The sequence below is a fragment of the Cinclus cinclus genome, chromosome 18 (assembly GCF_963662255.1).
Source record: "Cinclus cinclus chromosome 18, bCinCin1.1, whole genome shotgun sequence".
In the NCBI taxonomy this organism is placed as follows: domain Eukaryota; kingdom Metazoa; phylum Chordata; class Aves; order Passeriformes; family Cinclidae; genus Cinclus; species Cinclus cinclus.
The window spans coordinates 12,495,815-12,522,019 of record NC_085063.1 but is presented as its reverse complement, the minus strand read 5'-3'; the positions used below and the strand labels follow the sequence as shown (position 1 = coordinate 12,522,019).

The following is a 26,205-nucleotide window of genomic DNA, read 5'->3' as shown; positions in this document are numbered from 1 at the left end:
CAGTACAAGGGGTCACAGAATCAGCCATGCAGCATCTCCCACTGCCCTGCCAGGCCTCTCCAGAACCCACAGATGCTAAAACAGCAAACAGACAGCAGGAGGACTTTATTTCATGAAGTAAATGCCAACAATGCTTTGCAGTCCTTGGGTGAGCCCAGCCATGGAAGACCTCCTAACCAGACCAGGGACTGCTCCCCTCCTGTCCCTGAGGTCACAGTTTGGATAAACATATGCAGAACATGCTTGGCTCATTACACATGTGCATATCAAATCCACATTCAGCAGCAAGGGAACAAGAAGACAATATATGGTAAAATACTGGAACTGCACTTCAAAGATCAGGATGCAATTCCACGGACTCCCAGGGTGACTTTGGCCACAACAGTCACCGCCCCTGCTTCAGCTCCTATCTGTAAAAAGCAAAATAACCATCCCTCATTTTTATTTCATCCATCTTTGCAATTTAAACTTGGAGTTCGTTGTAGTGGTATCTCTTTCTCAAAATACATCCAGCTCCCAGTACACAATGTCCTCCTCAGAACAGCCTTATGGAATTGTATCCAAAAGAGAAAATAAAAAGAACCATATAAAACATCCACTGATGAGATAAGACCACCAGCACAACAATGCAGTGAACAGCTGTAATCTGTGGGAGGATTATTTCTCTTTGCCATAAATGCCATCTATTTTTAAAGACAAGCTCTTCTCTTTCATAGAGCAGGGAACTCAGTATGTGCAGACAACTTCCCTTCCCACCAGTATGGTTTTTAGAGGCTCACAGTAGTTTGTGACATTAATGAGAAGATGTCACATCTTATTGACAAATATTAGTACTAGTCTGCTTGATTAACATAATTTATTTCTTCATTGGACATTTTACTCCAGATGAGCTGCTTTTCACCTATCCATATTTGCTGGGGGACAAAAATGCATCCTGACATGCAATGTTAATGTGCCATCTGAGCTGACCTCTTATGTTTTAACTTTTCATTCTCACCCCCCCTGTTCTCTGCAGTGCCTGAAATGAGCTTCAGCAGCAGCTCTTGGTCAAGACTCATACAGTGGACCCTGCCAAGGCTTTTGGGGTGTTTAGCACAGACTAAAGGTCTATTCCTATGACACACACATTTAAATTTAGCACTAAACTGGTGGGGAGAAAAAAAGAGAAAAATATGTAAAATGCCACTTTCTGACAAGCAGAAAATTAGAATGCATTCCCCTGAGAATTAAATGGACTTTTCTGCTTCCAGTCACTAACTATGACAAGGTTAACATTTTTCAGTCTAATGACTAAGGACATTAAGTGTGCATGTGAATAAGAAATAAAATTACTGCAGGGTATTAGCCAAGTGTGTGACAACAGCACAAGCTGACAACACAACTCTGAGGCTGCAGATTGCAGCCAACACTGATCCTTTGCTGTGGAGAACCAATGGAGACCAGAACATGGAAGTCATCCTTCTGTCCTTATTACTGTGACAACATCAAAAACCACAGCAAGATCCCCATCTGGGCAGGGGGAGAGCTCATCTCAAAGGGCATCCAGCACATTCCCAGTGTCCCAGACAGGGACATCATGTCAATCAGAGGCCACAAAACCCTGAAGATAATCCAAAAAGAAAAAAACATTTCAAGTGCATCTCTTACTTCCCCAAGGATTCTTTCACCACTCCTGATTTAATTCTGATATGACACAAGGATTAGGGTAGGAGATTAGGTTATTATTTGTGACTTGCCTTAGCTTCTGTCCTTCCCAGTTCAGTTTTCCCTGTAGCTCCTCAATGTCTTACTCAGCTGTGGCTTCCAGACAATAAAGGATTTCATGGGATGAAGCATGGAGGGCTCAAAGGAAAAGAGAAGTCTCTGTGTTATTGATATGCCCTTAATGATAGGCATTAAGATACTGTATATTATTAACTATTGGAAATCTTTCAGGATATATGTGAAACTGGGGCACTAAGAAGTAAAACAGGAAAACTAAGTTTTCAAATATTTTTCACTGAAGAAGTTAGATAAGTATAAAAATCACAATTAGAGATATAGGTCAAGCTAGAGAAAGCCCTTTTAAACAGGGACAATTAATGGATTATATCAAGAACAATAAAAGCTGCAAGGACAACAAAAGAATTCAACACAGATCTCCTTTTATTGTTTCTGCCTTTGATTTGGTTTCAAAAGCTGCTTGGCCACAACTGAGAAAAATCAAACGCTTACAATTTAGGGGATAAATGAAACATTTAAAAAATTAAATTAGACATTAAGAATAAAAAGAAGGAAAGATAACCAGAAGAAAACAAGTACTTTCAAAACCACAGAATCTACCTCTCCATTAGCCAGCTGGAAGGATTCACCAACTTCTCTTTGCTTTCCTGTGGCTGTCAGGGTGCTCATCAGTCCAAGACAATGCATCTTTAAATTTTTCTAGTCTGAAATCTGTGTGATGGACTGTTAGGCAGCTCAGTAACAGATCATGTTTGCTGTAACATCCAAAGCTGGATTCTCCTCTCTTCTTGTACAACCACCAGACATGGCCTCTGAAGGGTTGTGCTTTGCCAAGGCAGCATGAGAGGATTCCTGCATGTCTGACACCAATGACAAGTGCTGCACCTGCCCTTCCACAAGCTCTGATCCACATTCCACACCACTCTCACTCTGCACTCTGATTACTTTTGGTCCCTGGCCTCATTACCTCACGCTTCCCTACAATAAACTGCATAAACCACTTACCTGCCTGTAATCCTGATAAATCCAAGTCATTTTGTTTTGTTCCTCTGCCTCTCCAACTTCCTCAGCCTTATTTTATGTCATCAGCATATTTCAGGCACTTTTGAGATTACATTCTGCTTGAGGTCACTGCACTCATTTTAATTCCAACCCCCCCTAGCACATCAATGCTTTAACTCCCTTCTGATTTATTTATACTGTTTATTATCAGAGCCCAATTCAATCAATAAAAGCTGGAATTCAAACACATGCACACGTTTGAATTATGCATACAAACACTCATCAGGGGACAGAAGACAACTGCTATGGTCTAGATGATTCCTCTAACATATGGCAGCTCATAGGTAAGGGGGCTCACAGCCATGAATTTTTATACCTTGACTTCTGCTTGACCCCAGTGGTTGTTCAGCTACTGGAAACCAAATGAATTGAAATAGCATCAGAAATTCCACAGAAGAGACTTGGCCAAGGGATCTCTGCATTTCTTGTCCCAAGCCTCTAGAACCATATTTATGGGTTTTCTGAGCTGACAGCTCCTTTATTAGCTCCTGTACACACAGGAATTCCAAAAAAACACCAGCAGCCCACACCAGACATCCATGTCCAGCAAATGCTGCAAACAGAACAGTGTATAGGGAACTGGAACTTAAAGGGAAACCAAAGCACAAACCTCAATTGCAGCCTGGCTTAGGCATCAAACCAACCTAAACAGGCTGCTGGAAGAAGAGTAAGAAATTAATAACTTTTGGCTCCCATCTGTAAACCACCACCCTTCCTAAACCTTACTGGTCAGCAGATCCTCAGGCACAGCTCACTGCTGGCTTCTGCTTGCCTTTGAACACAGTTGGTGGTTACAACCCAACAACACTGCAAATTCAGAAAATGAAGGCAGAGAAAAATGTGTGACCTGGGTTCTGCTGCAGACAGGCTACCTTTGGAATTGTGGCCCCAGCTCATCTGCAGTTCCATTTCTCTCAGTCCTTTGCCACCTCCTTGCTGCTTTTCCCTCTCTGTCCTGTCCCTACCATGGATCCTTAGCAGCCATCCCTCATAAGCAATCACCCTCTCCCTGCTAATCACTCTTCTGAAAAAGCTGTTTCTATTTTTCCTTACTGCTCCAAGCTCTTGTGCCACAGTAGAGCTGGTTTGCAAGATGTGGAGGCATGGCCTGAGTGCCTGGGACTAAATCACAGCCCCTCTGCCCCTCCTCATGAATTCAACATGACAAAATCCCCTCCTGAATCTTCTCTGGCCTACAGTTATATGAATTCCAGGAGTCTATTTGAAATCCTGTTTTAATATTTCACAATTTATGCACAGAGTATTTTGGCTTTTCCATCAATACATTTCTGCTTGCTAACTCCCACTTTGAATGCTGATTGTGTTTTGCATAAATTAACTAAATTGCAGCCCTTCTGTTTCATTGGTACTTTTTGTCTGCTTCCATCAGGAACAATGTCAGGGAGATTGCAAGCTGACTACAATTCTCTTTCCTAAGCAAGAGGAAAACACATAAGAGCCCAATCAGTACCAGTTTCCTGATGTCTGTTGGGCTTTATAAGCTGTATTGTACTCTGGCATTTAACAATTTCTGTTCATTTGGTTCACTTTAAGAAGGGAATGTAACAATTGCCACAGTGTTCGGAGCCTCTGGTGTCTATTGATAAATATGGAACAGGTGTAACAACAGCTTCTCTTTCTTTCTCATTAAAAATTCCCCGAGCTAAAAAGTTGTTTGTGCAATGCCAAAGCAAGGACAGGTCTCTGCTCCCAAGTTCCAGCACTCAGCTTCCACAGGGAGATGGGCAGCAGACTGGAGTTCACAGTAACACAAGACCAACCATGGTGTGAAGCTGCCATGAACACAAAACTCTGCTCAGGTGCTGCCTGAGCCTGGAAGGAAGCTTCCCTTTAAGTTCCATATCCCCACAGCTAAGGGAAGGTCCAGCAATTGATTCTTTTAACTACACAGCTTGGAGAATTCCACATTCAGCCCTGGTCTGACAGACAGTGTTTACACCAGGGACAGGTTTCATTAATCAAGAAATGCACTCACAACTCACCCATGACAAAAATCAGTTACTGCAAGTTCATTTATAAAACAGTCACAGGATTTATTGAGATAAATACAAAGTTACATAGATTCTTTATTCTGACAAATGAATGACACTTCCAGAGTGTCCCCACTTAACTGGGCTCTAAACACCACCATGTACTGACACAGCTGCCATGTGCTCATCCCACCAGGGCCACCAGTGAGGCTCAAACCTAAGCAACATGACCAGCATCCTTTGGATTACAAGTGCTGGATCATTCCCCACAGCATCCCAGCAATATTGCACCAACTACTGTTATTCTCACGTTCCTTAGCTAGAAATGCTGAAAAGTGATATTCTTACTGCTGCTGTGAAAGTGGATGTACTACCCTAACTTTGCTCCACCTGGCTTTTTAAATAGATATTTTTGCATAATTTAAACAACCCAGAGAACTGCACGTGAACACACTCATTGCATACATTTGTCTAGGACAAGACGTAAAGTGCAGCCTTTAGTCATGCTGAAATCATTTCTAGTTTAAACCAAAAAGAAAAACTTGCAGAGGGTAAATCTGGGTAACAGACCTGCACATTGTCTACAAAAAAACCCACCCCAGAACTATGCTGGCCCTATTAGGACATGCAACTGTGGAGTTGTAACAGGAGGTTTTAAACACTCGACTGAAATCACCAAGCTCAAAACCCACCTGAATTTGGGAGCCAGAGAGGTACCAAAATATTGTTAAAAAAAGCCAAGAACTTGGTTCAGCCTTTTAGTGAGCTTTTGACTTACCCTTTACACACATCCTAGTTAAAAACTCCTACTGAACACTAACCAAACATGCTAAAACCTATGGAAGCTTGTGTTTTCCAGTGGATTATTGCAAGTCAAGGTAACTATTGAAGGTGATCTGACAAACAGCAACCTGGGTTGGGTTAATGTTCAAGGTATTTAATTTATATACAGTCTATTTCAAACATACTTACATATACACACACTTAAAATCTGTTCAGTGCTGAGAAATTTAATCAACTGATAATAAAAAACAGAAGTGAAACCTTGTCAGAGAGGCCTTAGAAAATGTGAACTGTTAGAAAATATCAGTATAATGCCAGCATTAGAAAAAGATATTGGAACTAGAAAAAAATTAACTTGAGGAGTCTTTTTGTTAAGAAATTGCAGTCATAAAAAGTCTGTACTGAAGAAGCATTTGTTTTAAATTATAAAAAAAAAAAACCTATAAAAATTAAATGTAGAATGTTGCAGAGTTTACGCTGTTTGCTGCAACAGCAGTGGTATATTTCTGGCTGCAACTTCCAAAGAGCATTTTGTGATCTTACAAGAAAACAATTTGTTACAAATACTGTACATATTATAATACATGACTAGTTAACTTATATAAAAGTGAGCCCTCCCAAAATGCAGAACCCAGCTGAGGAACCTACTCACTGTATTGCAGACAAGCCACATTCAAACAAAACCAAAACAGGTACTTCTGTGAAAACCTTCCCCCATGTGAACTACTTATTATGGAACATGAAATAAGGGCAAGTATTTACACAGTTCTGCTTAGGAGAAGGGACTCTATACTCAGAAAGAAAGTAACTTATCACATGAAACCATTTCTTTAGTATTTAAGCATTAGTTTTTGAGCAGGATAAAGCTTCAATCCACAATTTTAAAAAATACTTTTTCCACGACCCACATTATTGAATATTTGGGATCCAACAGAAGACAAGGTGCAGCACAAGGATAAGCTTTATAATTTTTCTGAAGCTACTTAGCTTGACTAACACAATTCTGCTCTTTCTTCCAAGCCCCTGTTCCAACAGACAGGAGACATCCCACTTCACCTTATATGTCTTACTTGGTGTTTGCCCCAGATTTTGCCATACAACCCACTGAGGCTGCAGAGCAAACTGTGGCACCACCTTTCCCTGGAACACTTCTGCAGTGGGGTTTTGCAGAATTTAGAGGTCCTTTGTTTCTTAGGAAAAGCTGTTTGGGTTTAACCACTGGGCAGGTTAAAGGGTATTTGTTCAATGAAGTGTGCATGTAAAACAGACTCAAGCCTGTACCTCTCTGTAATATGCTTGTACAGCTCCAGCTCCTCTCACAGAACTGAATCTCTCAACCGAAGTGACCTTTGCTGGGGCAGAACAAGGAATTTTCCACTTAGGAAATCTCCAGTCTGCCTGCTCCTGGGAGAGGCAGCAGCAACAAAAACTGACCTGTGAACACCTGTAAGGGCAGTCAGAAAGGTTGCTATTATGACCTGTTAACACTGTAAGGGTATAGCTCAGAAGGAAAAAGTTAATAGAAACCTCACAACATACAAAGAATCTTGAGCTCTCTGTGCTTTGAAAAATATCACACATAAAAATGACCCAAGCTTAATTCTAGTTCCTAGTAATGTAACTACTTTAAAAATGAAATTATTTTTGAGCTTTTTTCACTGATGCGGAATTAAGTTCTTCATATTTTTTTTGTTACAATTCAAATCTATTCACATATATACACCTTTTTTTCCCAAATAAATGCAATAGGTGGAACAGTACAAAGATAATAAAAGTGAGGAAAGAATAGCTTCAGGAAAGTCTGCTATAATCAGGTTTTAAGATTTAGCAACATTTTTAAGCTTATAGCAAACTTCTACTAATGGAAATATTTTGTTTAAAAAATGAAATATAAATTCCAATTATGCTGAAACACTGAGTGTGGTGTAAGACTTTACAGACAATGCTGAAGTGGAGGTGAGGTCAGAGTTATCACCTCCACTGACAAAGGGAAAACCAAAGGGAAGGAATTACACACAGGAATCAAACACTTCTGTAGATGAAACGAGGTCACGAAATGAAAACTGCAACATTTCTCAACACCCCCCTTCCTCTTCAAAGAGGTAACAAAACCCACCTTATCTGTCCTCATTACTCACACTAACAGAAACAAGGTGAAAAACCATCCTGCTGTTCAGCCTTCACTGCAGAGGAAGCCCTTAGTTTTGTTTTTCAATGGTGATATTGTCCATGTTACCCTGTTTCAGTTTTATGGTGGCAAAGAAAGACACATCTTGATCTCTGTCAGACTGCAGGGCTAGAATGGTCTCTTCTGCAGCTTCTAGATGAGGATTCCCAACACTTTTAAAATAAGCTGGAATAAGGGGAGAAAAAAGACAATTTCAATCAAATGCAAAGGAATAAACCTTAGGGCGTAAATAGTGCAGAAATACAGAGAATGCCAAAGTCATCTGGGGCAGCTTATCCACCTTATAGTCTCCTTACAGAAACTACAGGAAACTAAGGAAGTTGACAGAAAGAGAAACATGCTGCTTCTGATTCATCTTATTAGGTACTTAAATACTTCTAAGATAAACTCTTCTTGCCTAAATAGAAATGTGTCAATGAGCAACAGGAAGCTCAGGAAGCTGCTACTGTCCAATGCATTCCAAACCCTTCTCCATACTTGATTAAAAAAAAAGAGGAGAATTCTGTGCTTCTTCCTCTGAATAATCAGAGGGCAGCAGACGAATTACATTTGAGACGCGCCAGATTCCCGCAGAGCGGGCTGGCAGAGGAGGAACGCCGATGCCGAAGGCAGCGCTGCCCGGGCGCGGTTCGCGGGGCCGCACTGCCCCCGTGTGGGGCCGCTCGGCACCTGCAGCGCCGGCCGAGGCAGCTCCAGCCCTCCAGGGACGAGCATCGCTCGTGCCCAGGCTGCAAAGCCACTCGAGTACTCTCAAGTCAGGATTTAAATCCTAGTTACGGTGCGTGATTCTGTTTCGCAGCCTTGCACCGACTGAGTTGCAAGAGCTGTGCTGGCCGAGGAGAGCCAGCGTTGCCGAGGAGAGCATCCTTCCAAGGAAACGAAGGAGCACACCTTTCTCCAGCAGTGTCTGCCTCAGAGCCTTGGCGAGCAGGACCCTGACGTTTGGCACAGGATCCGATGCAAGGCTTAGAAGGCTGGGGAGTAAGTGTTCAACAAACTGATCCACGGGCATGCACTCCTCTTCTACTACAGCCTACGAGACAAAACACACAAAAGAAAAAGTAAGATTTATGTTAAAAATGCATTATTTGCCATTCCTTTCATTCCACCTTGTCCTTATTTTGGCCTGTTAAAAAAACTGTGAAGAAGAACACTCCACCCTGTGTCTCACCATTTTGAATTTCAGCCAAAGATGGGCTAGGAAGAACAGATGAATTTCTTTCAAGAACATTTTAGGAAATGCTGCTATCTTGCCTGTCATGACACTTTTCCCTTTTCAAGCAGTCTTTAAAAGCAGTCTTTTCCTTTTTAAAGCAGTCTTGCTCCTCACTGCTACCCATGTAAGCATTTTTGGTTTGGAGGGAATAAGTGGAGGCAATAAAGAGGGAAATAGCTCCTGGTATCCAGCACCCATTGGTGGTGAAAAGAGCTCTTGTGATCCCTTAGCCTAGCACTGCAAAGGATTAAACAAATGTACCTCTGTTTGGGTCTTAATTCTTGGCTTTGCCACTGGGATACCAGATAGTCCAAGGATCAGCTGTGGCAGCTGGAAGCACAGACCCAGACAGGGTTACAGCCTGGGGTGGGACACCCAGATGCCAGCACTGAGACCACACTGACTCTAACCAAACCAAAAAAAGACCAAAAAAAATTATGAGTCCAAATTTCAGTTTTGCCCACATTGCTGCAAAGCCTCAGATTTAATATACACATAGAAGCAAAGAGAACATTCCAACCTGACAAATGAAGGCAAAGGCTTGTCTCCCAACCCACTTGGAGCAGTGGCGAAACCGCACTACGAGCTCATTGATGAAATTTAATCCCAGGGCATTGGCACTGTTTGCATAGAACTTCTGTAGTATTGCTACAACCTGTGAGCCAAAGGAATGGGAAAAGGAGGGGAACAAAAAGAAGGAAGATAGTTTCATTCGAATTCTACAACAGACACTGTATTCAATGTAGTCAGCTGTGCTTGTAGGCTTCATAACAAATGAAATCAACTTTGAGGAAAGATCAGCAGTGGTTGTTCTGTGTTTTGTTATGGTTTTTTCCCCCCAGAACTAGAAGAGGGTTTTCCAAGTTACACAGACTGGCTTCATTCACTTCAAAGGATTTATCATTCACATGTAACCACAGAAAAATTTCAGTATCTGGGGCAGTCTGACAACTCAAAGTACCTTATAAACTTTCCATTTCACTTTTTTCCATATTGATTCCTGTGTTTATCAAAACATCCCTATTCACCCTACTTGTCTGAAAAAACAGTGATTTCAGGAACCCTTTTTCCAGGACCATTTTCCTGCTCTCCTGCCAGGAAGTGAACTAAATCCCCTACCAGTTTGAAGGAGATCCACCGAACTTCTGAAACTTTATCGGAGCACAGAGTTAGTGCAATGTGCCTTAAGTAGTCATAGACATCATTGGCATTGTAGAGCTCCAGGATCAGGATCAGCTGCCTGGAACACAAAGGAAATCATTAACTGTACCAAGTGCAGCACCAGCCTGCTGCCATTCACCAGCTCTTACAGGTGGGGAAGGAGCAGCAAAGCACCAGGGTTACTACACAGCCCTTGAGCACTTTGTTCTTCTCTTCACTTGTTAGAGGCTTTAATCCAACAGGGAGGCCAACAGAAACTGTGATTCAAACTACATGTACCAGTGTATCAACATCATCCAAAAGAATAAGCAAAAGCTACAAACAGAAGCATGAGAAGCTTTTTCCAGCTTCAAATCAATACCCTGTGCATTCTCACAAAGCAAAAATTGAGTATTTACCTTGGCATAGAAATCTACATTTCAGAAAATAATTTGCATGTCAAACATCACACAGACTTCACTCCAGCCACAGAACAAGCAGGAACACAGAACCCAGCCAGTGGCAGCTCCCCACCAGGGCTCAGGGAGCTGCTGTATAACTTCTGTACCACTCTGAGTTTGTTGTGCCAAACTACAAAGGGAGAGCAAGTCCTCAACAGCCCAAACACAGCAACACGACAAGCACAAAGTCAGACTTTATCTGCAAATTATGGCCACAATGGTGCTTCAAATAGCAACAGGGCTTGTAGAAAAAGAACTGTGGGATGTTAATCTACCTTTTTTATATACCCAGTCTCGTAGAAGTATGAAAAGAATAAACTTTTTTTTCTAAGAGCTGGTTTTTCTTTCCTACACATTAAAAAATTACTTCTTACATGTTTCACTAATTTTTGCAGAGGAGTTTTGAACTAATAAATTCTCACTGAATAGTAGCTATCAGATTGCCATGTTTCATCAGCTGCAAGTGAATCAGATCTCCATTTTAGTAAAATCACAGGCATGTAAGTTTTAGTCACACATTATAACACAACTGGTGAAAAACAAAAAACCCAAAAACCCCAAACACCCTTGACTCCCCCCAAATAACCCTAACAGCCAGTGGCTTTTTCCTTCCTAAAGAATGGTTGTAAACTTTTAGCTTCTAATCAAGATGATGCGCCAACTTCTGAATGTAATTACTTATTTCCAAGTTAGTAATACATGTTAAAAATCAGAAGTTAACAAAATTACATACTCTGCCAGCTCGTAACGAAACCTCCAGTTCCTGCTGTTATCAGTCACCACAAATTCTTGCAGCTGGTAAAGATACTCTCGCCTTTTCTCTGCATGAAGTAGCTAAAGGAAAAACATTACTGGTATAAAACTGATAAAACTTCAAACTTGCAGTTGTCTGGTGTGTCACTACTCACACCTACGTGCATTTTCCTACTTGAAAGCAAGTGACTAATGACAAGGTGCTTCCTAAAAACTGTGCACAATCAGCTGAGTACCTGGACACACAAGTGACATCCAAAGTACAAGAAGTCATCCTTTTAGCAACACCCTGGGCATGAGAATGAGTAGTCAAAAGATGAGGATCTGTGTGTATTCCAGAGCAGCCCACCAGGATCTGCTCTCTTCTCTCCCAGCCCCAAACACAAACTGCTGCTACTGGGCTAACTTTGCCAGTTTACAACGTCCAACAGCATTTACAGCCACATCTACAAACGGTTTTCAGCTTGGTATTTTGTTGGGATATGAGAGAAAGGAGAAGTGAGGCACATTAAAAGAAGAAATAGAGGCACACACACAAAATGGTAGCATTGCAAAAAATACTAAACATTGATTAGACACAGAGACATGCACAGCTCATTCAAAAACTCGTCATATAATGGAGCCAGAAAAAAAATTATGTTGAGAAGTTGATTATATTTTCCTACCTTCAGAAAGTCATAGAGATGTTTGAGGACACCAATACGCACTTCATCCAGGTCTTTCAAGAACCCATTGAAAATTGGCACCAGATCAGCAGCTGTTAATTGATCCCCCAGGATCACAGCCAGCTCGTGGATGGAGAAGGCCAGAGTGCGCCGCACCTTCCACTGCAAACAGGCCAGCAAGGGAACTACATGAGGCACCATGACTAAAATAAACAAACTTCTGAACTACCCCTGTGTGAGGATTGAGACAGCAGGTCAGTCAGGGCTAGTAGAAAGTGTTAATCACGTTTATGAAGTCTGATTTAAATCTGGAATTTTATATTTCTAGTGCACATTTATTCCTCTTTGTGAAATTATGTGATCTTATAAACCACAGTACAAAGTGAAGAAAAAGCCTCCTTCTCAAAATTCTGATTTTTTTTGTAAAAAAAACTCTTACCTGTACATCTGAAGCCAGTGTCTCATAGGTGTCCTTGAGGCAGTGCCAGTTCTGCCTGCCCAGAGTCAGGGCCACCCCAGGCAGGCTGTAAGCACAGTGCTTGGCAATCTCAGTGTCAACAGTCTGGGCCCGAGCAGGGTCAGTCATGGACAGGTACTGGTCCAGTAAAGGCTGAGGGATGATGTCCTGCAAACAGACACCTCAATTTAAGAGCAGAAAGAAAATACAGCTGCTGTGCTACAATCCTACTGATTAGCCACGACCAAAACACAAGAGAGAAGACATCCCCTTGTGTGTGTTACCCTCACTAAGGGTACATGACTCAAATGTAACCTGTCCTCTCATTAAGAGAGAGCAGCAATGAACAATCATTGTGGCTTTATCAACACCTTGCATCAACCAAGCTGAAAATTCCTTCTTTGCTGATGCCAAACAGTAAATCAGTGACAGAACAGGACAGTCAGTGCCTACCTTAGTTGCATGGGTTGCCTCTAAGGCACAATAAAAAAGCCAACGTTTCTAATTTTCTCATTTAAAACAGGATTCTCCTTGAATTCTGGAGCATTCCTTCATATTTCGCAACTGATCCATTGCAGAAGGGATCACTGAACTAAGGGTAAGAGGAACTGTATCCACTACTTTGCTACATCCATTAGATGCCATTTTAATCACCTGCAATTTTGGCTTGTCATCTTCAAGTGGTGGATTATTTTCTTGCTCTTTCCTCAAAAATACACTGGTTCCTCTGTGTTGTTCCTCTGAGTCCTGTAAAAGGAAGTACCAGGTAGTGAAATATGGGAGACTTGGTGCTGTTGGGGCTATTTCAAAGCAACACAGTGTAGAACAACAGAGCTCAGATTCAGAACAGCTCTGCACAGGCAGAGCCTTGTTCAGTGTGTTGATGCAAATACAAAAAGACAACAGTTACACACTGAGGCAAAGAGACTGTAGCAGCAATAAGAGCAGCAGTAGTTAAGATTTACTTCTAAAGTAAGCAATCTAACATCACAAACCAAACATCCATGCACATTTTGGATGGTTACTTTTAAATAGTTTTTACTCTTGAAATCAACAAATTATATTCAACAGAATTTCACCAGAAAAAAATGTACAAGACTACTGCAAAACTAACTCCTGGGTCATTCGGACGCAAACAGAAATAATAACCCTTAATGGCTTTTCTTTCTTTGATTGGAGCAAGTAGAATATGATAGCTGTGGTCTAGTAATGTTCAAAGGCTTTGGATCAAAAGTGGGTCAGTTATGCCAGGGACTACACAGCCCCACACAGCTCAGACATGGAGCACAACGTGTACTTACCACGCTTTTCAGCACGCTGGTGCTTGACTGGTCACTGATGTCATCTTGGGAGGCAGGGGATGAAAGAGTATCCCCTTGCACCTGGTTGCAGGCAGCATCTGAAACGGCTCTTTCATCCAAAATCATTTTGTTCTGAAGATTGTCACCACTTTCTTCCATTTTTTTGGTCTCACAGTCACCAACTGAATCAAACTGAGCAGCTCTGAGAGCAGCAGACAACACTTGGACCTGAGCTGTATAAAACAAAAGATGATGGTTGTTTAGTCTCCTTTCTGCATTTAAAGGCATTAAGCTTGTAACTAACTCATCTGAAAAGATAAAAAGTAGCCTAGTATGAGCTGCACAAAAATACTGTATTATCAAATATTTGCTCTTGGAAAGAAAAGGCCTTTTACTGCAGAGCACTCAAGAGACTCAGTGAAACAAGAAATTCAGCTGACTATGGATGACAAGAGGGACTTGGTCCATGAGAAACAGATCCCACCATCAGGCCAATATCCCTCCAATGCTTTCAACAAAGGGCCTGTTTCAGGTGGTTAAGGAGACAGAACTTGAAACTAGGGCCACTCCCAGTCAGCCAATATTAGGTGAATTCAGCTTGCAACAGGTAGTACTGTCACTAAACCCACAGTATGTACAATATTCAAAACCTGTTAAAACTGTCTTTAACAAGCTGTTTTCCCTTTTGTAATTAGACCAATTTATCTTTCATGCAAAAAGAAGCCAAGAATGTTTCCCCAGCAGCTTTAGAAATAACCCAGGTCTTATGAAAAAAGCTGTTGCACAACCTTCTACTAGAAAATACTACTCAAGGTAGGTTCATCACCCTAAGAATGCCAAGCCAATTAAACTGCAGTCAAGTGTTTTATAAAGGCCAGAAAACCTGCTCAGAGAAAACACAGTTTTACTGTCACAGTCTCACCCTGAACATCTGGATCATCCATGTGCTCCTGTAAGCTTTCCAGAACCCTTTTTATTTCACTGCTAGCAACACAGTTATTACATGGCACAGAGCAGGCATCGTTGTGCTTCTCAGCCTTGAACTGCAGCAGCTCTAGGTCCTGACTTATGTCGGGCAGAGGAGGGCGCCAGTACAGGAATGTGTTAAACACATCCTCAGCAGACGGCAGCCCCGAGCTCAGCCCCGGAAAGCTGCTCTGCTTCGTGGCTTCAGTGGCACCGGCAGCAGTTTTGTCACTCTGACACAAGCGACACACATCTTCTCCAGGGCTGGCACAACAATCTGAACTTTCTTGCCGTGGATTTTTATTTAGGTCCTCAGAGAGCTTTGTTTGAAGTTCTGCTGAAGTCTCCTCAGTCGGTGATTCTGGTTTGATTTCCATTGGCTGTTCTGAGCTAGAAACAAAGTTATTGAAAATAAACTTTAAGTACTCTGTAACAAGAGGTTTTCAGTGAAATACTTGATAAAAGACACCAGTAGCAACAGAAGCTTTTCTCTAAAGAAAGAATTTGTGTTACCACTATGCTTTACTTCATCAGTTTTCCTTTTGCCCCCCCCACCGTGTGAAGCTAAAGTGAATTTTTCAATAATGTGGTTACACCAAAACGCGTGATTTCACTCTTCAGACTTTTTCTGGAACTGTATTCTCAAATGGAAATTTTTAGCCTTGACAAGCAACAAAAACAACTGCCTTCCTTTTAACCCCTTCCAGTACACCACACCTTTCCCAGGATTTACCTGGACAAGGCAGCATTTGCACTGGAAGACATCGCAGTGATATTGTTGCTTGGTGGGCAGGAATTGGAATTCACATCTTGTGCTGATGGTCGGATACTCAGTGTCCCATCTTCTCGAATGTAAAGACCAGCACTTGAAGGGTTTGCAAAGGTAGAAATAAAAGGTCCAAGAGACTGAAATGCAGCCTGACGCACCTGTGGTGGTATAAGAGCAACAGTCAGGCTTCATGCAACTCTCACAGTGTTCAAAAACCCAAATTTGGTGCAATTGATTCTTAATATAACAGCTTAATTTAATACCAAGTAAGTGCCACTCAAGCAAAGGGTGATACACCTAATCACTGTACAGAAATCTTTTGGAAGTTATAAATCTGAAGGACATCTGTTTACTTCAACTCATCTATTTAACACAAGCAATCTTTTCTCAGAAGAGTATTTACACTTTATAAACTTTTGAGAGAGGAAACATAAGATTATTTCATTAGAGGAGACTTGCTTTTAGCACATTAATCTCTGATCTCTGCAAATGCACTTCAGAGCACTACCACACTCGCCCATGATTTGTTTAGATCTGCCTGGGAGGATGCATGGATTCCAGAGTGAGTTACTCACCCATCTGCAGGTGTCACTGATCAGGCTGATGAACAGTGGGGACAGTTTGCTCCTGCGAACTTCTGGGGATGTAGTGTAAGACACTGCCATAAAGCATTCAGCACAAGCCTTCCTCATTCCCCATACACTATCAGAACACAGCTCAAAGAACTTGGGAATCTGCCAAAAATAAGCCAAACCAGAAGTAATTAAAGACTAAACAAAGATTGCAGCAATATCAAAGTATCTGTTTGAAAACTGGAGACAATGACAACTCAAGAGAGAATAAAACAAGTAAAGAACAGAAGAAATAGGGACAGGTTAAAAGCATACACTAGTCAAAGAAATTGTAAAAAAAAAAAATAAATCTGTCTCTTACTCCATTAGGAATGTGTGTACAACTATTTGCAATAAGAAAGAATAGAAAGAATTATTAATGACCTATTTTCCTTGAAATCATAATTAATTATCATCTAGTTCAGGGAAAAAATAAAAGTGGTAATTCTAAGGTGTGCATATATAAATTAATATATTTATCTGCTGTCAGTTACATCTTCAAACATGTTTTGCAAAGCAAGAACTTTGTATTACTCTTAAGTCCCAGTTTTGCTGTGTAATTGCCACCAAGGCCTTACCCAAAACAATTTTAAAAAATGCATGCACACTGATTAATTTATAGAGAAGACAATAAAAGAACTCATCATTAAACTTTCTGAACTGAGAATTACAAGTCTTACAAACTGATTTGTTTTTTACATACCAACAGTCTTTCAGTGGCTTCTTGCCCAACTGCATTACAAATGTCACCAAAATTAGCTGCACAAATCTAAGAAATAAGAAGTCATTAATAACATTGTGTCTCTTTCAAGGGCATTAGTTTGATTATCAACTCCACGATGCATTATTTATCCCATCAAACAACTGCACATGTTTTGACTCTTCCAATTTCAGACCCGTAACTGCATCATGTAATATTAACTCATGCAAATAAAGGCTCATTGGAGCAAGTGCCCATACACCACATGCTCTGGGATCAATAGTAATAAAGGTTTCTGCATGAGGGGCATCCTCAGCTCCAGTAACCACCAGAAAGGACAATAAGCCTACATGAAAGTTTAAATCACCTTGAGTAGCAGCTGTCAGGCCAGAACATGATACCAGGGTCAGGACTTGGGTGTACTGACAGCACTACCCTGGCTCAAGGTGGCTTAAGTGCTTTGCTGAAGCAAAGTTTAATCAAGGTCTCAAGTTCGTGCCATTTACAGACCATTACAGAAGCTCTAATTAAGGCAAATGGAACATCCCCTCATGCTGGGAAAAGATGCTGGCAAAATCTGAAATCATTTAAGATAGAGCTGTGTTAATACACATTTTAAGTCACTGTCTGTGCTTATTTAGAAGGCAATAAAAGCAGCTCAAATTCCAGCAAGTGCAGCTTATGTTGCAGACCAAGCTGAAGCTCAGTGTGACCCTTAGGTCTACTCAAATATTTTAATACTTCTTATGCTAGAAGTTTCTTTTTGTACTCAAACATGAATTAAAGCAAGTCTTACACTTTGGGGATTTCTCCTTTCAATAATAGATTATTTTTTAAAGAAAGGATGTCTCAAATGTCTATTACTTCTGAATTTTGCAATAAGATGCTAGAAACTATAGAAGTTGCTTCCTTTCTATAACCAGCACAGCAGCTAAAAAAAAAAAAAAAAAAAAAAAAAAAAAAAAAAAGAAAAAAAAAAAAGGCTGTGCAGAACTATTAAGACCAGTTTAACTGCTGGACCCAACCCAGTGGCCAAAGTCTATTATCTGTTTCTTTACTGAACCACAGAAACTAGAACCATGTCAATTAATCAGAACTTCTCTTGCAGATGCTTTGAAAGTTCATCAGCTAAAGTTATGGCTCAATTATGCAGGAAGGCATTTGAACAGCAATGTACAAATTCATTTTTTTGGTGGTTTAGGGTTGGACACAGACCAACCTTTCGGACTTGAAACAATTTCCCATCGCTGCACAGCTCACAGAAACGAGGAAGCAGCATGTGCTCAACTGTTGTTCTGCTCAACATAGAAGCCATTTTACAGATTATCTGAAAATCAGGAAAAGAGTAAGTGTAAGGAGAAGAAAATTACAAAGCTTCTAAGTACAACCAAATATTCATCCCAAAAATTACCTCAGAGAGCAAATACAAATAAATCAAATCAAATACAAAATACAACTCAAATAAAAATACAACTACAAATCAATTAAAGCTACATATTATTTGAATTTCCATACACCTATTTTATGTAAAGCACAAACACAGCTTTACTTTATACCAGAACATAGCATTACCTGCATTTAACTCCTTGTCTTTATCTGGTTAAATAGACTTTTATTAAGAGATTTGTTTTCAAGGTGTTTGCAATGTGGCAAACACTGGCATTTTGTATGGTGAAGACAAAAGTTCCATTGCACTAAGGACCTTACAAAAATCATACTCTAAGCATATCAGAAATATCCCAAACTTCAGCATGCAAGTAAGACATTGGGCTTTAACAGTTCAGATGCTTAAAAACTTGCACAGCCCCAGCTCTGTAGGCTCAGATACCACAATAAAATAGAAGTTTGCTATACCACAGGAGACCAAAAAAAAAAAAAAAAAAGCAAGTGCAAGAAAATCGAGTTGTTTATGTGAGTCAACGCAGAGTTTACAGGAAAGATTCCCAGGAATTTTAGGACTTAAGAGTGTGCAATTAAAGGAAGTTAGTAACATGCTCATTAATTAAGCTTTGTCTGAGGAACCATCAATTTCCACTACCAACACAAGCCATGTTTCTGCTGTGAAAATCACGTGCTTTGGGTTGTGTGTTTCCTTTCAGCTCCCACTTTCTGGGAGAAGTTGCTGTAATTCTTCTATTTGCAAGAAGAAAAAGCAAGGGGCTCTTGTGCACCAGGGGTTTAATGCTTACACAAACATCATCAGATTACAGTCCTCATCTTTCCGTTTTGATTTTTCAAAAAATATTCAAGTTTTCTACCTTCACAAAAAATAAGCTTTATTCCTTTCTAGGAATGAATGCTCGCCTTTGTAATAGAATGCTAAATAAGAACTAAGGAAGAGACCATTCAAGGACTTTCCTAAAAATTTTCAAACTCCTAAAAGGCATCTGGTGCTCAGATGTCATCCTGGAAAACTGCCTAAGCAATTCCCAACTCCCAAACAAGGAAGAGGAATATCTAGCTGGTAAAATATTTTACAGGTCAAGTGTCAGATATCCATGCTGAAATGTAATTACACACCAGCACTTTTCTGTGGAGTCAACTGATTTCTTGAAAGTCACCAGGCAATGTTTTTTTCAAAACACTTCAGAACTGAGATCAGGTCATATTTCTGCATTACTGTGCAACCTGGTAAAGAACACTCTGGGGAATGTAACACTCCTAACAAGAATTTCTTAAAAAGGCTGCCAAGGACCAATTGTTTTTTAAAGCTGTTCAGCTACTATTTGGACATAATTTAGCATACTGGAGTATAAAGATGGTCTCTTTTTAAATCTGATGTTTTCAAAAATTCAGAATAAAAATTAAAGACTTCTTTTGTTAAAGTAAAAATCAAATTATATTAATAAACACAAGAACTTTGATTGCTTACTTTATTTAATGTCAGCACTATTCACGGACCTTAATCACCACTATAAATTAATGTTAACTTACATTGACAGCTTCCACCTTGTACTCATCATCACTGTCAGGAGCAGAGAGGTCCAGCAGAATTGGACACACCTTATTTTCAATGTCACTCTGAGCCACCAGGTCTTGTTCCAGCAGTATCAGCAGTGCTTCCTGGCCTGCCTTTCTGACCTATAAACAAACACACAAAACCAGTCTGCCACTATAAAAACAACATTTACAGATCTAACCACAAAACCCTCTATCCTTTGAGTGGACACACAGGTACAAGCTAAAGAAAAAAAATCAAACCCAGAAAAAAAAAAAAGTCTTAGGTTTTGTTATCATAAGGAATTAGCAATAAATACTGAAGCTTAATATAATCATTAGATAACATTTCATCACATTCTGAAAATAAGACAAAAGATAAGTAGAAGACAGTATTTGCAAGTCATGATTCCTGTGACATTCTGTCCATGTGCCATGAGGCAACTCCTGAGGTCTTCCATTATCTGCTAAGGGAAGTGGTAAAAACAAAAACAACAAAAAAATCAGACCTCCCTAGAGCAATGTGCTGAAACCAATAAACACAGAGTACTACATAAAATCCAGATATCAACCAATGAACCCATGTGGAATTTCCTCTTCTCATCATGCCTTAAATTCACTGAGCCACACAGAATTTTCCAAGGATTCAACTCCTGCTGTCTGTTTTTCTTACCTGATTGTTAAGATCTGTGAGGTACCTCACTACTATGGGCATAAGGTATTCAAAAAATGCTGTTGGGAATTTTGGTCGACTTTCTTGTAAAAAAATGGCAATAGGAGGTACCTGTTCCATCAGCTCTGTGCGAACAGTTGGCTCTGGAAATAAAAGTCAAATTACATTAGTAAATATGAAATAAAGACCAGGTACCTCACAACAGAGGAAAATTAAAACAATCAAAACATAGAAATTGCATCACTGAAATTGCTTGTTCTTAAAGGAAAGCTGAATAAAACAGAATATCCTTACACACATCATCACAGTTCAGAGACTCAGGATCAGTTCTCAAATCAATCCCATAAAATGAGATCACCAGCTGGAAAATCCAGTCACCATGAATGTATGCACAAGAACTATTACAACACACAACTGATCTGTGCCACTTGCACCAGATATTAAAAAAACCCAAATTTAATAAATTTCTCAAAAAGTGTTGCTTCAGGCCCTATACTAAGAATAGGCTCTTCACTTGACATTTACCATATAAAATATTTCAAAAACAGAGATAAAAAATGAATCTGTTTTCATTGATACATCTTCCTGCTAGATGATTCAACTTTCTTAATTCATTCATTGCCTTCTCAAAATTGGAATTCAGTGCTTCTTATGTTGCAATTTACATAAAATAACTTGCACAAATTAAAATCCAAACAGAAGCAAACTCAAACCTGCATCTTCAGAGAGCCTGACCACTATTTCCATTACAGTCAGAAAGTCTTCTTCATTGTTACTGAAATCTCGAAAGACATCCAGAAGACCCCTGGCAATAATTTGCCTGTGGAGTGAACACAATAACTGCCTTAATATCCAGCCACTGACACTTAGATGGGATGCAAGGTGAATTTATCAAATGTAAATGGCACCACAAAATAGAACAAGTTCTTCTCTGAACTCTATATACTAACAAAACAAAGACTGAATTGAGAGGCCTTATTTCGATAACCAAGAATGAACATCTCTTTTCCTGAAAGTATTTTAAAAGTTATTCAAATAGAAAAAATATCAGGCACGTGTTTGGGAGAGTAATGAAATATCCACAGTGCACTCAGACTCAAGTACCGCTAAGAGTGCCTGCTGTGCCCTTACCTGTTAAAGACATTATCACTGAAGGCATATTTCTCTAGCCGAGCCAGTGGAGTTAAGTTATCCTGTCCAGGAATATCCAAGAACGCTGTTATCCTCATGCTATCACAGTCTGGTCCATAGTCTTCAAAGCCAACTTGAAAGACATGAAAAGTAACCCAAAAAAAAAATAAAAATCCAGGAGTCACCAAGAGATGTTACACTGTAAAATACAAAAAAACATTAACTATCTCCTTAAAAGAAAAGTAATTGCACATCACTGGAAACAGCTTATAAAATCATCTTAAATTGTATCTAATGAAGTTGAGTACAACACTAGCATATAGACTTGTAAATTTAAGCTTTAAAACTTAACTGTCAAAATCCTTGGCTCTAAACACACTTTACTTTGCCCTTTCAGTGGAGGATCCACATGCGCTGAGTTCAGAGGGCTCTGCTGTCACAATTGCACATCAACAAACAGCCCCACATATTCAAAAGGGCAGTAAGTCCCATTAAAAGAAATTGTAATTTTAACCATCATAGCAAATTTAAAACTGTATTGCTTTAAACCAGCAAATTTTTATGTCTGTTTCGATGTTCCCAAGGTACTTTTTTCTCACTGCAGTTACTGGGTCCCATGTGCCTAAATCTAACAGGTAACTTTGGGAAAAACTTCAACTTCAGTACTTTTGAACATGCTGGGAGCTCCCTACTATCCCTATCAAGCTTTTCTGTGTGAACCCACTCCTCTCTGAATCTTTCCTGAATTCACAGCTTCAGATTTTTTACCCAAATATTACCACATCAACTGTTACAATTTACCTTACGAAGTCTAACAGTCACCATTACTGACCACAGGCAGGAGGCGTGACTGTGGAAAAGAAAGGGAATGGGAGAACTTTGTTGCCAAACTTATTTTAATTCCTCACCCCTACAACCAAGTGAAATAATGTGCCTGCAACACAAATCTTTCACATAAACATTCTTGTTTAAGCACTGGATATAGGAACTCCACAGAAGGAGTTGCACTGGAGTAGTTAATATTGGTGCTCTGGGTTTACAACTGTCCCAAGCACTCCTAGAGCCAGGCACATTTCTTTCACACAAATGGAGCAACTGGGATCACACTTAAATGCAATTTCTGCCAACACAGCTTCTCACAGGCATGAATATCTCAGGAACCAGCACATGTGCTGACAGTGACAACCACAGAAGACAACAAGCTACTTTGGTCTGAACTCCATTAATACCCATTATAAATCACTTTATATGTTAAAAAAGCACTCTGTTCCAAGCCTCAGCTTTTTTCCAACATTTCCTATATAAAACTCCGCTTTTTAATTATTCAGCACAAGTCAAATCACTCTCAGAAATCCAGCTCAGTCAAAGAGGAAATAATCTGAACATACTTGGAGAAAAATGCTATACCTGGCTCTTCAGGGGGAAAAAAGCAGATTGGTTTAAGGTCTCCAAGGAACCCAGGTGAGTTAAACTACTACAGAAGCTCCAAATTCTGCTGTTCTTGCAGACAAAGCACTCAACAACTTCAATACATTTCAAACAAAATAGAACTGCGGGATTAGATTAAACGTTTACATTTCAAATGTGCACACAGATACTACAAGTGAACCCACAGCAACACAATAGGAAACAGATGCTAATTATTCCCAGCTTTTTAGAATGATGACATGTTGCACTGACACTGTCATTTCCCCTCCACTGGTCATTATTATTTCTCATGGCTGCTCCTTACAGAAGGGTCTGTCATGTTCAAAACATTTATCTGCACAACTGTAAATGTATAATTCACAGAGCCCAGGTCTGTCTGGGTTCAATCTGCTCCAGGACTTCCCCTCAGTCAAAGCACCTGAAGAGGGAACATCCGGATTTGCTGCTTCAGAAGAAACTTCCTGTATCCCTGACAGCTCAGGGGAAGTGACACAGTGTCTGAAGGACTGCAGACTTCCCTTCTGAGGTCACAACAAACTCCCCCTACCCAAACTCTGGCCATCCTTATGCCTATGTAACTATCGTATATATATTTGAAATTCCACACAGACACTCAGTAGCTGATTTTTTGAGGTTAGTCACAAAGAAAGACTGATTAGAATCAATATACTAAATAAATCCAAGTTTTAATTTTGACTACAATACCACACCTGGGACTAATTTTGTAAACATGATGTACATGTTTAATTTTACTGCATGGAGTAGCTCCGTTATTCATTTAAAGTACTTAAGCACACACCAGTGCTTCCAAGAGCAGAGAGAAAACAGAGCACCACTACTTATGCTCAGGATTGAGAGTTAAATACCTGAAATTTTTTCCACACACTCTCACTACACATAAGTAAGGAATAATCCACAGCAGAATCCATTTTGCCTTCCCTCAAGAATTTTAGTTTTCTTTTTCCATAAAACAGGGCACCGGGGGTACTCACAAGTTTCAAAATAGCAAGTACTATAAAGTAAATCCCAAATAGTGAACTAGTATTTCTTATCTCGTGTTCTTTCACAGGTACATTTAATATTATTTTTCCCTCTAACTAGATCAAACCAGTGAGCTTGAAATCTGTTCACCTATAAACAGAAATAAATGTGACAGCATTCACAGCTGAACTGGAGTTCACTGGGCTCAAAAGCTGCTCACAGGTGTGAGAAACTCAGGGTCACAGGACCTAGTGGAGCAATTCAATGTCATCACCCAGCTTCAATATTCACATTTCACAGCACAAACCAATAAATACCAGCACCCATAAAACACTTTAATCAGCTCAAGAAGGTAATTTTCCCTCCCAGTGTTTGTAGAAGGAAAAACAAGTTCTTTAAATACTTTCTTATTAATTGCACAAAGAGCATAAATCAGCTAATTATTTCTTCCAGATGATCCATTACCTTATGAAAAACAAGTTTTAAGCTGCACGTGTATTTGGCTAGATTTTACTGTAACTTTTTCCCACATTCAGAATAAGCCCCTAGACTCCCTGTTTCAACACAACTGATCTTCAGTGTGCATGACACTACTTCTCCCATTTACTTAAGAAGTGAGAATCCAGCCCCAGTAGTTAGTTTCACTGTGGCTTTCCTAAAACACTTCCCGAATTCTTTGCTAGCCTAGTCTCTGGATTAGCACAACATTATCTCAGTCATGGGATGCCTGAAGGACACCTGAACTCTGCTACAACAGAGAGCTTTTGATTCCATAATTCTAAAGGTATTGTCAAATTAACATTATCAAAAATATTTTTAAATCACAGAATTAGATATTAATAAAGCACTTAAAGGTACATTTATTTACATGCTTATCCTGAAAGTGATAACTTCTTTTATGAATTTCCACTTATGGCAAAACTTTATGATAAAACTTTATGATAACTGTAAGATAAATGTCTTTATCTGGACCTTTTTATTTATTTGAGTTTTGCCTTACAAGCATCAAGCTTCTTAATCAACTTAGCAGACAAATCTTATAGTCTAAACAGAACAGCAAAGGAGTGAACACTAATGGAGAACAAACACTTCCAGAAATGGTCCAAGGCCAAACCCCGTAAGAAAACTACTATGTAGTTTACATTTATTTCTGCTTCTCACACTTTACACCCTACTATCTACTAGGGAAAAGCAGAAACATCAAAGACCGAGAGAAACAACTAACAGAATTCCACAGAACCAGCTCCTCCCACAGAGGCAACGTCCCTGCACATCTTCCACTTTAAATCCCAGTTGTATTCCAACATTTCCCCTGGTGTTCCTCAAGACCACCTTTCTCCTGAATCAGCTTTCTCATGCTCAGCTGGGAAGGTGGGTGGGATGGGTCCACCTATTCCATATTTCCAAGCTGTATCAAACAATAAAGGCCTTGTGAGAAACAAATAAATTTCTCACAAGAAACGGATACAACTATCATTGTTCTTTTTTGATAGAAAAATCAGCATAGCATCCAACGCTTCAATGAAGCTGCCGCAAAGAGAGAGCTGCTTTCTAATGCAGCAGAAGTTTGTGCCTAGTTAAATCTTTATGCCCTGAAGTCACAGCGCTTATCAGGCTGGCTCTGACAGGTGCCCAGCTCTTCTGGAACACAGCCCTGGACCACACCGGCGTGTGGTGGAGCTGTTCCCTGCTCCGGGTGCGGTTCTCAACCCAAACCCGCCGGTTTGTGCGATCCAGCCACAGCACACACGGCGATCTTCCCTCCATCCCGAGGTGTACTCTCAGCACATCCCCGGGATGCAGGAGCAGCGGAACACGCGTCCTTACAGCCGCTACAGCTTCGGAAAGTCTCACCGTATCTGAGCAATCCCTGGGCTAATTATAAATTATCCTCATTCCCACCGACAACAGGAGCGGGGTGATCCCCGCGTCCCGCCGTGAGCTTTTCACAGGCTCGGACGGTGCTGGAGCTACTGTTTGCACCGAGCCCAGGGCCACTGGAGCCAACGGGGATGGTCCCAACGCCCTTAGAACCTTCGGCTGCCAGAACTGCCTCAAAATCCTCCCCTCACCGGGTGAAAATGCGGAGAGGGAAAGAGGGCGACAGGAGGACCCCGGGGTGGGAGCGCGGGCCTGAACAGCGAGCGGAAAAATAAAAAACAGTTACTCACAATCATCTAAGTCATCCTGCAAATCCACAAAATACAAAGGGATCCCTACAAACAAAAAACAGAAGAGAGATACCAGGGGGTTGGTTTCGGAGGGACGAC

At 40.3% G+C, this 26,205-nt stretch overlaps 1 protein-coding gene across 1 annotated transcript; it reads right to left on the bottom strand.

The window, feature by feature from the left end:
* Positions 1 to 1,740: 1,740 nt before the first annotated feature.
* Positions 1,741 to 26,134, bottom strand: LOC134051549 (serine/threonine-protein phosphatase 4 regulatory subunit 1-like). The gene is made up of 20 exons (XM_062505352.1): positions 26,107 to 26,134; positions 22,328 to 22,376; positions 21,527 to 21,659; positions 21,109 to 21,215; positions 20,396 to 20,538; positions 19,720 to 19,866; positions 18,005 to 18,112; positions 16,789 to 16,854; positions 16,050 to 16,208; positions 15,439 to 15,632; positions 14,662 to 15,095; positions 13,740 to 13,972; positions 13,093 to 13,185; positions 12,421 to 12,606; positions 11,982 to 12,143; positions 11,297 to 11,397; positions 10,082 to 10,202; positions 9,483 to 9,617; positions 8,638 to 8,779; positions 1,741 to 7,911 (listed from the first exon to the last, which is right to left on the bottom strand). Exons 3-20 carry the CDS (start codon positions 21,622 to 21,624, stop codon positions 7,757 to 7,759), a joined length of 2,784 nt encoding a protein of 927 aa, XP_062361336.1. The 5' UTR covers positions 21,625 to 21,659; positions 22,328 to 22,376; positions 26,107 to 26,134; the 3' UTR covers positions 1,741 to 7,756.
* Between the last annotated feature and the right edge of the window lie 71 nt (positions 26,135 to 26,205).

Bases quoted from the DNA above. Each gene is read 5' to 3' on its own strand.
- LOC134051549 (XM_062505352.1), bottom strand. From the start codon at position 21,624: ATGAGGATAACAGCGTTCTTGGATATTCCTGGACAGGATAACTTAACT. The intron at 15,096-15,438 runs GTAAATCCTGGG...CTTTGTTTCTAG, and splicing joins GCAAATGCTGCCTTGTCCAG to CTCAGAACAGCCAATGGAAA. The intron at 8,780-9,482 runs GTTGGAATGTTC...TTTGTCTCGTAG, and splicing joins CCTTTGCCTTCATTTGTCAG to GCTGTAGTAGAAGAGGAGTG.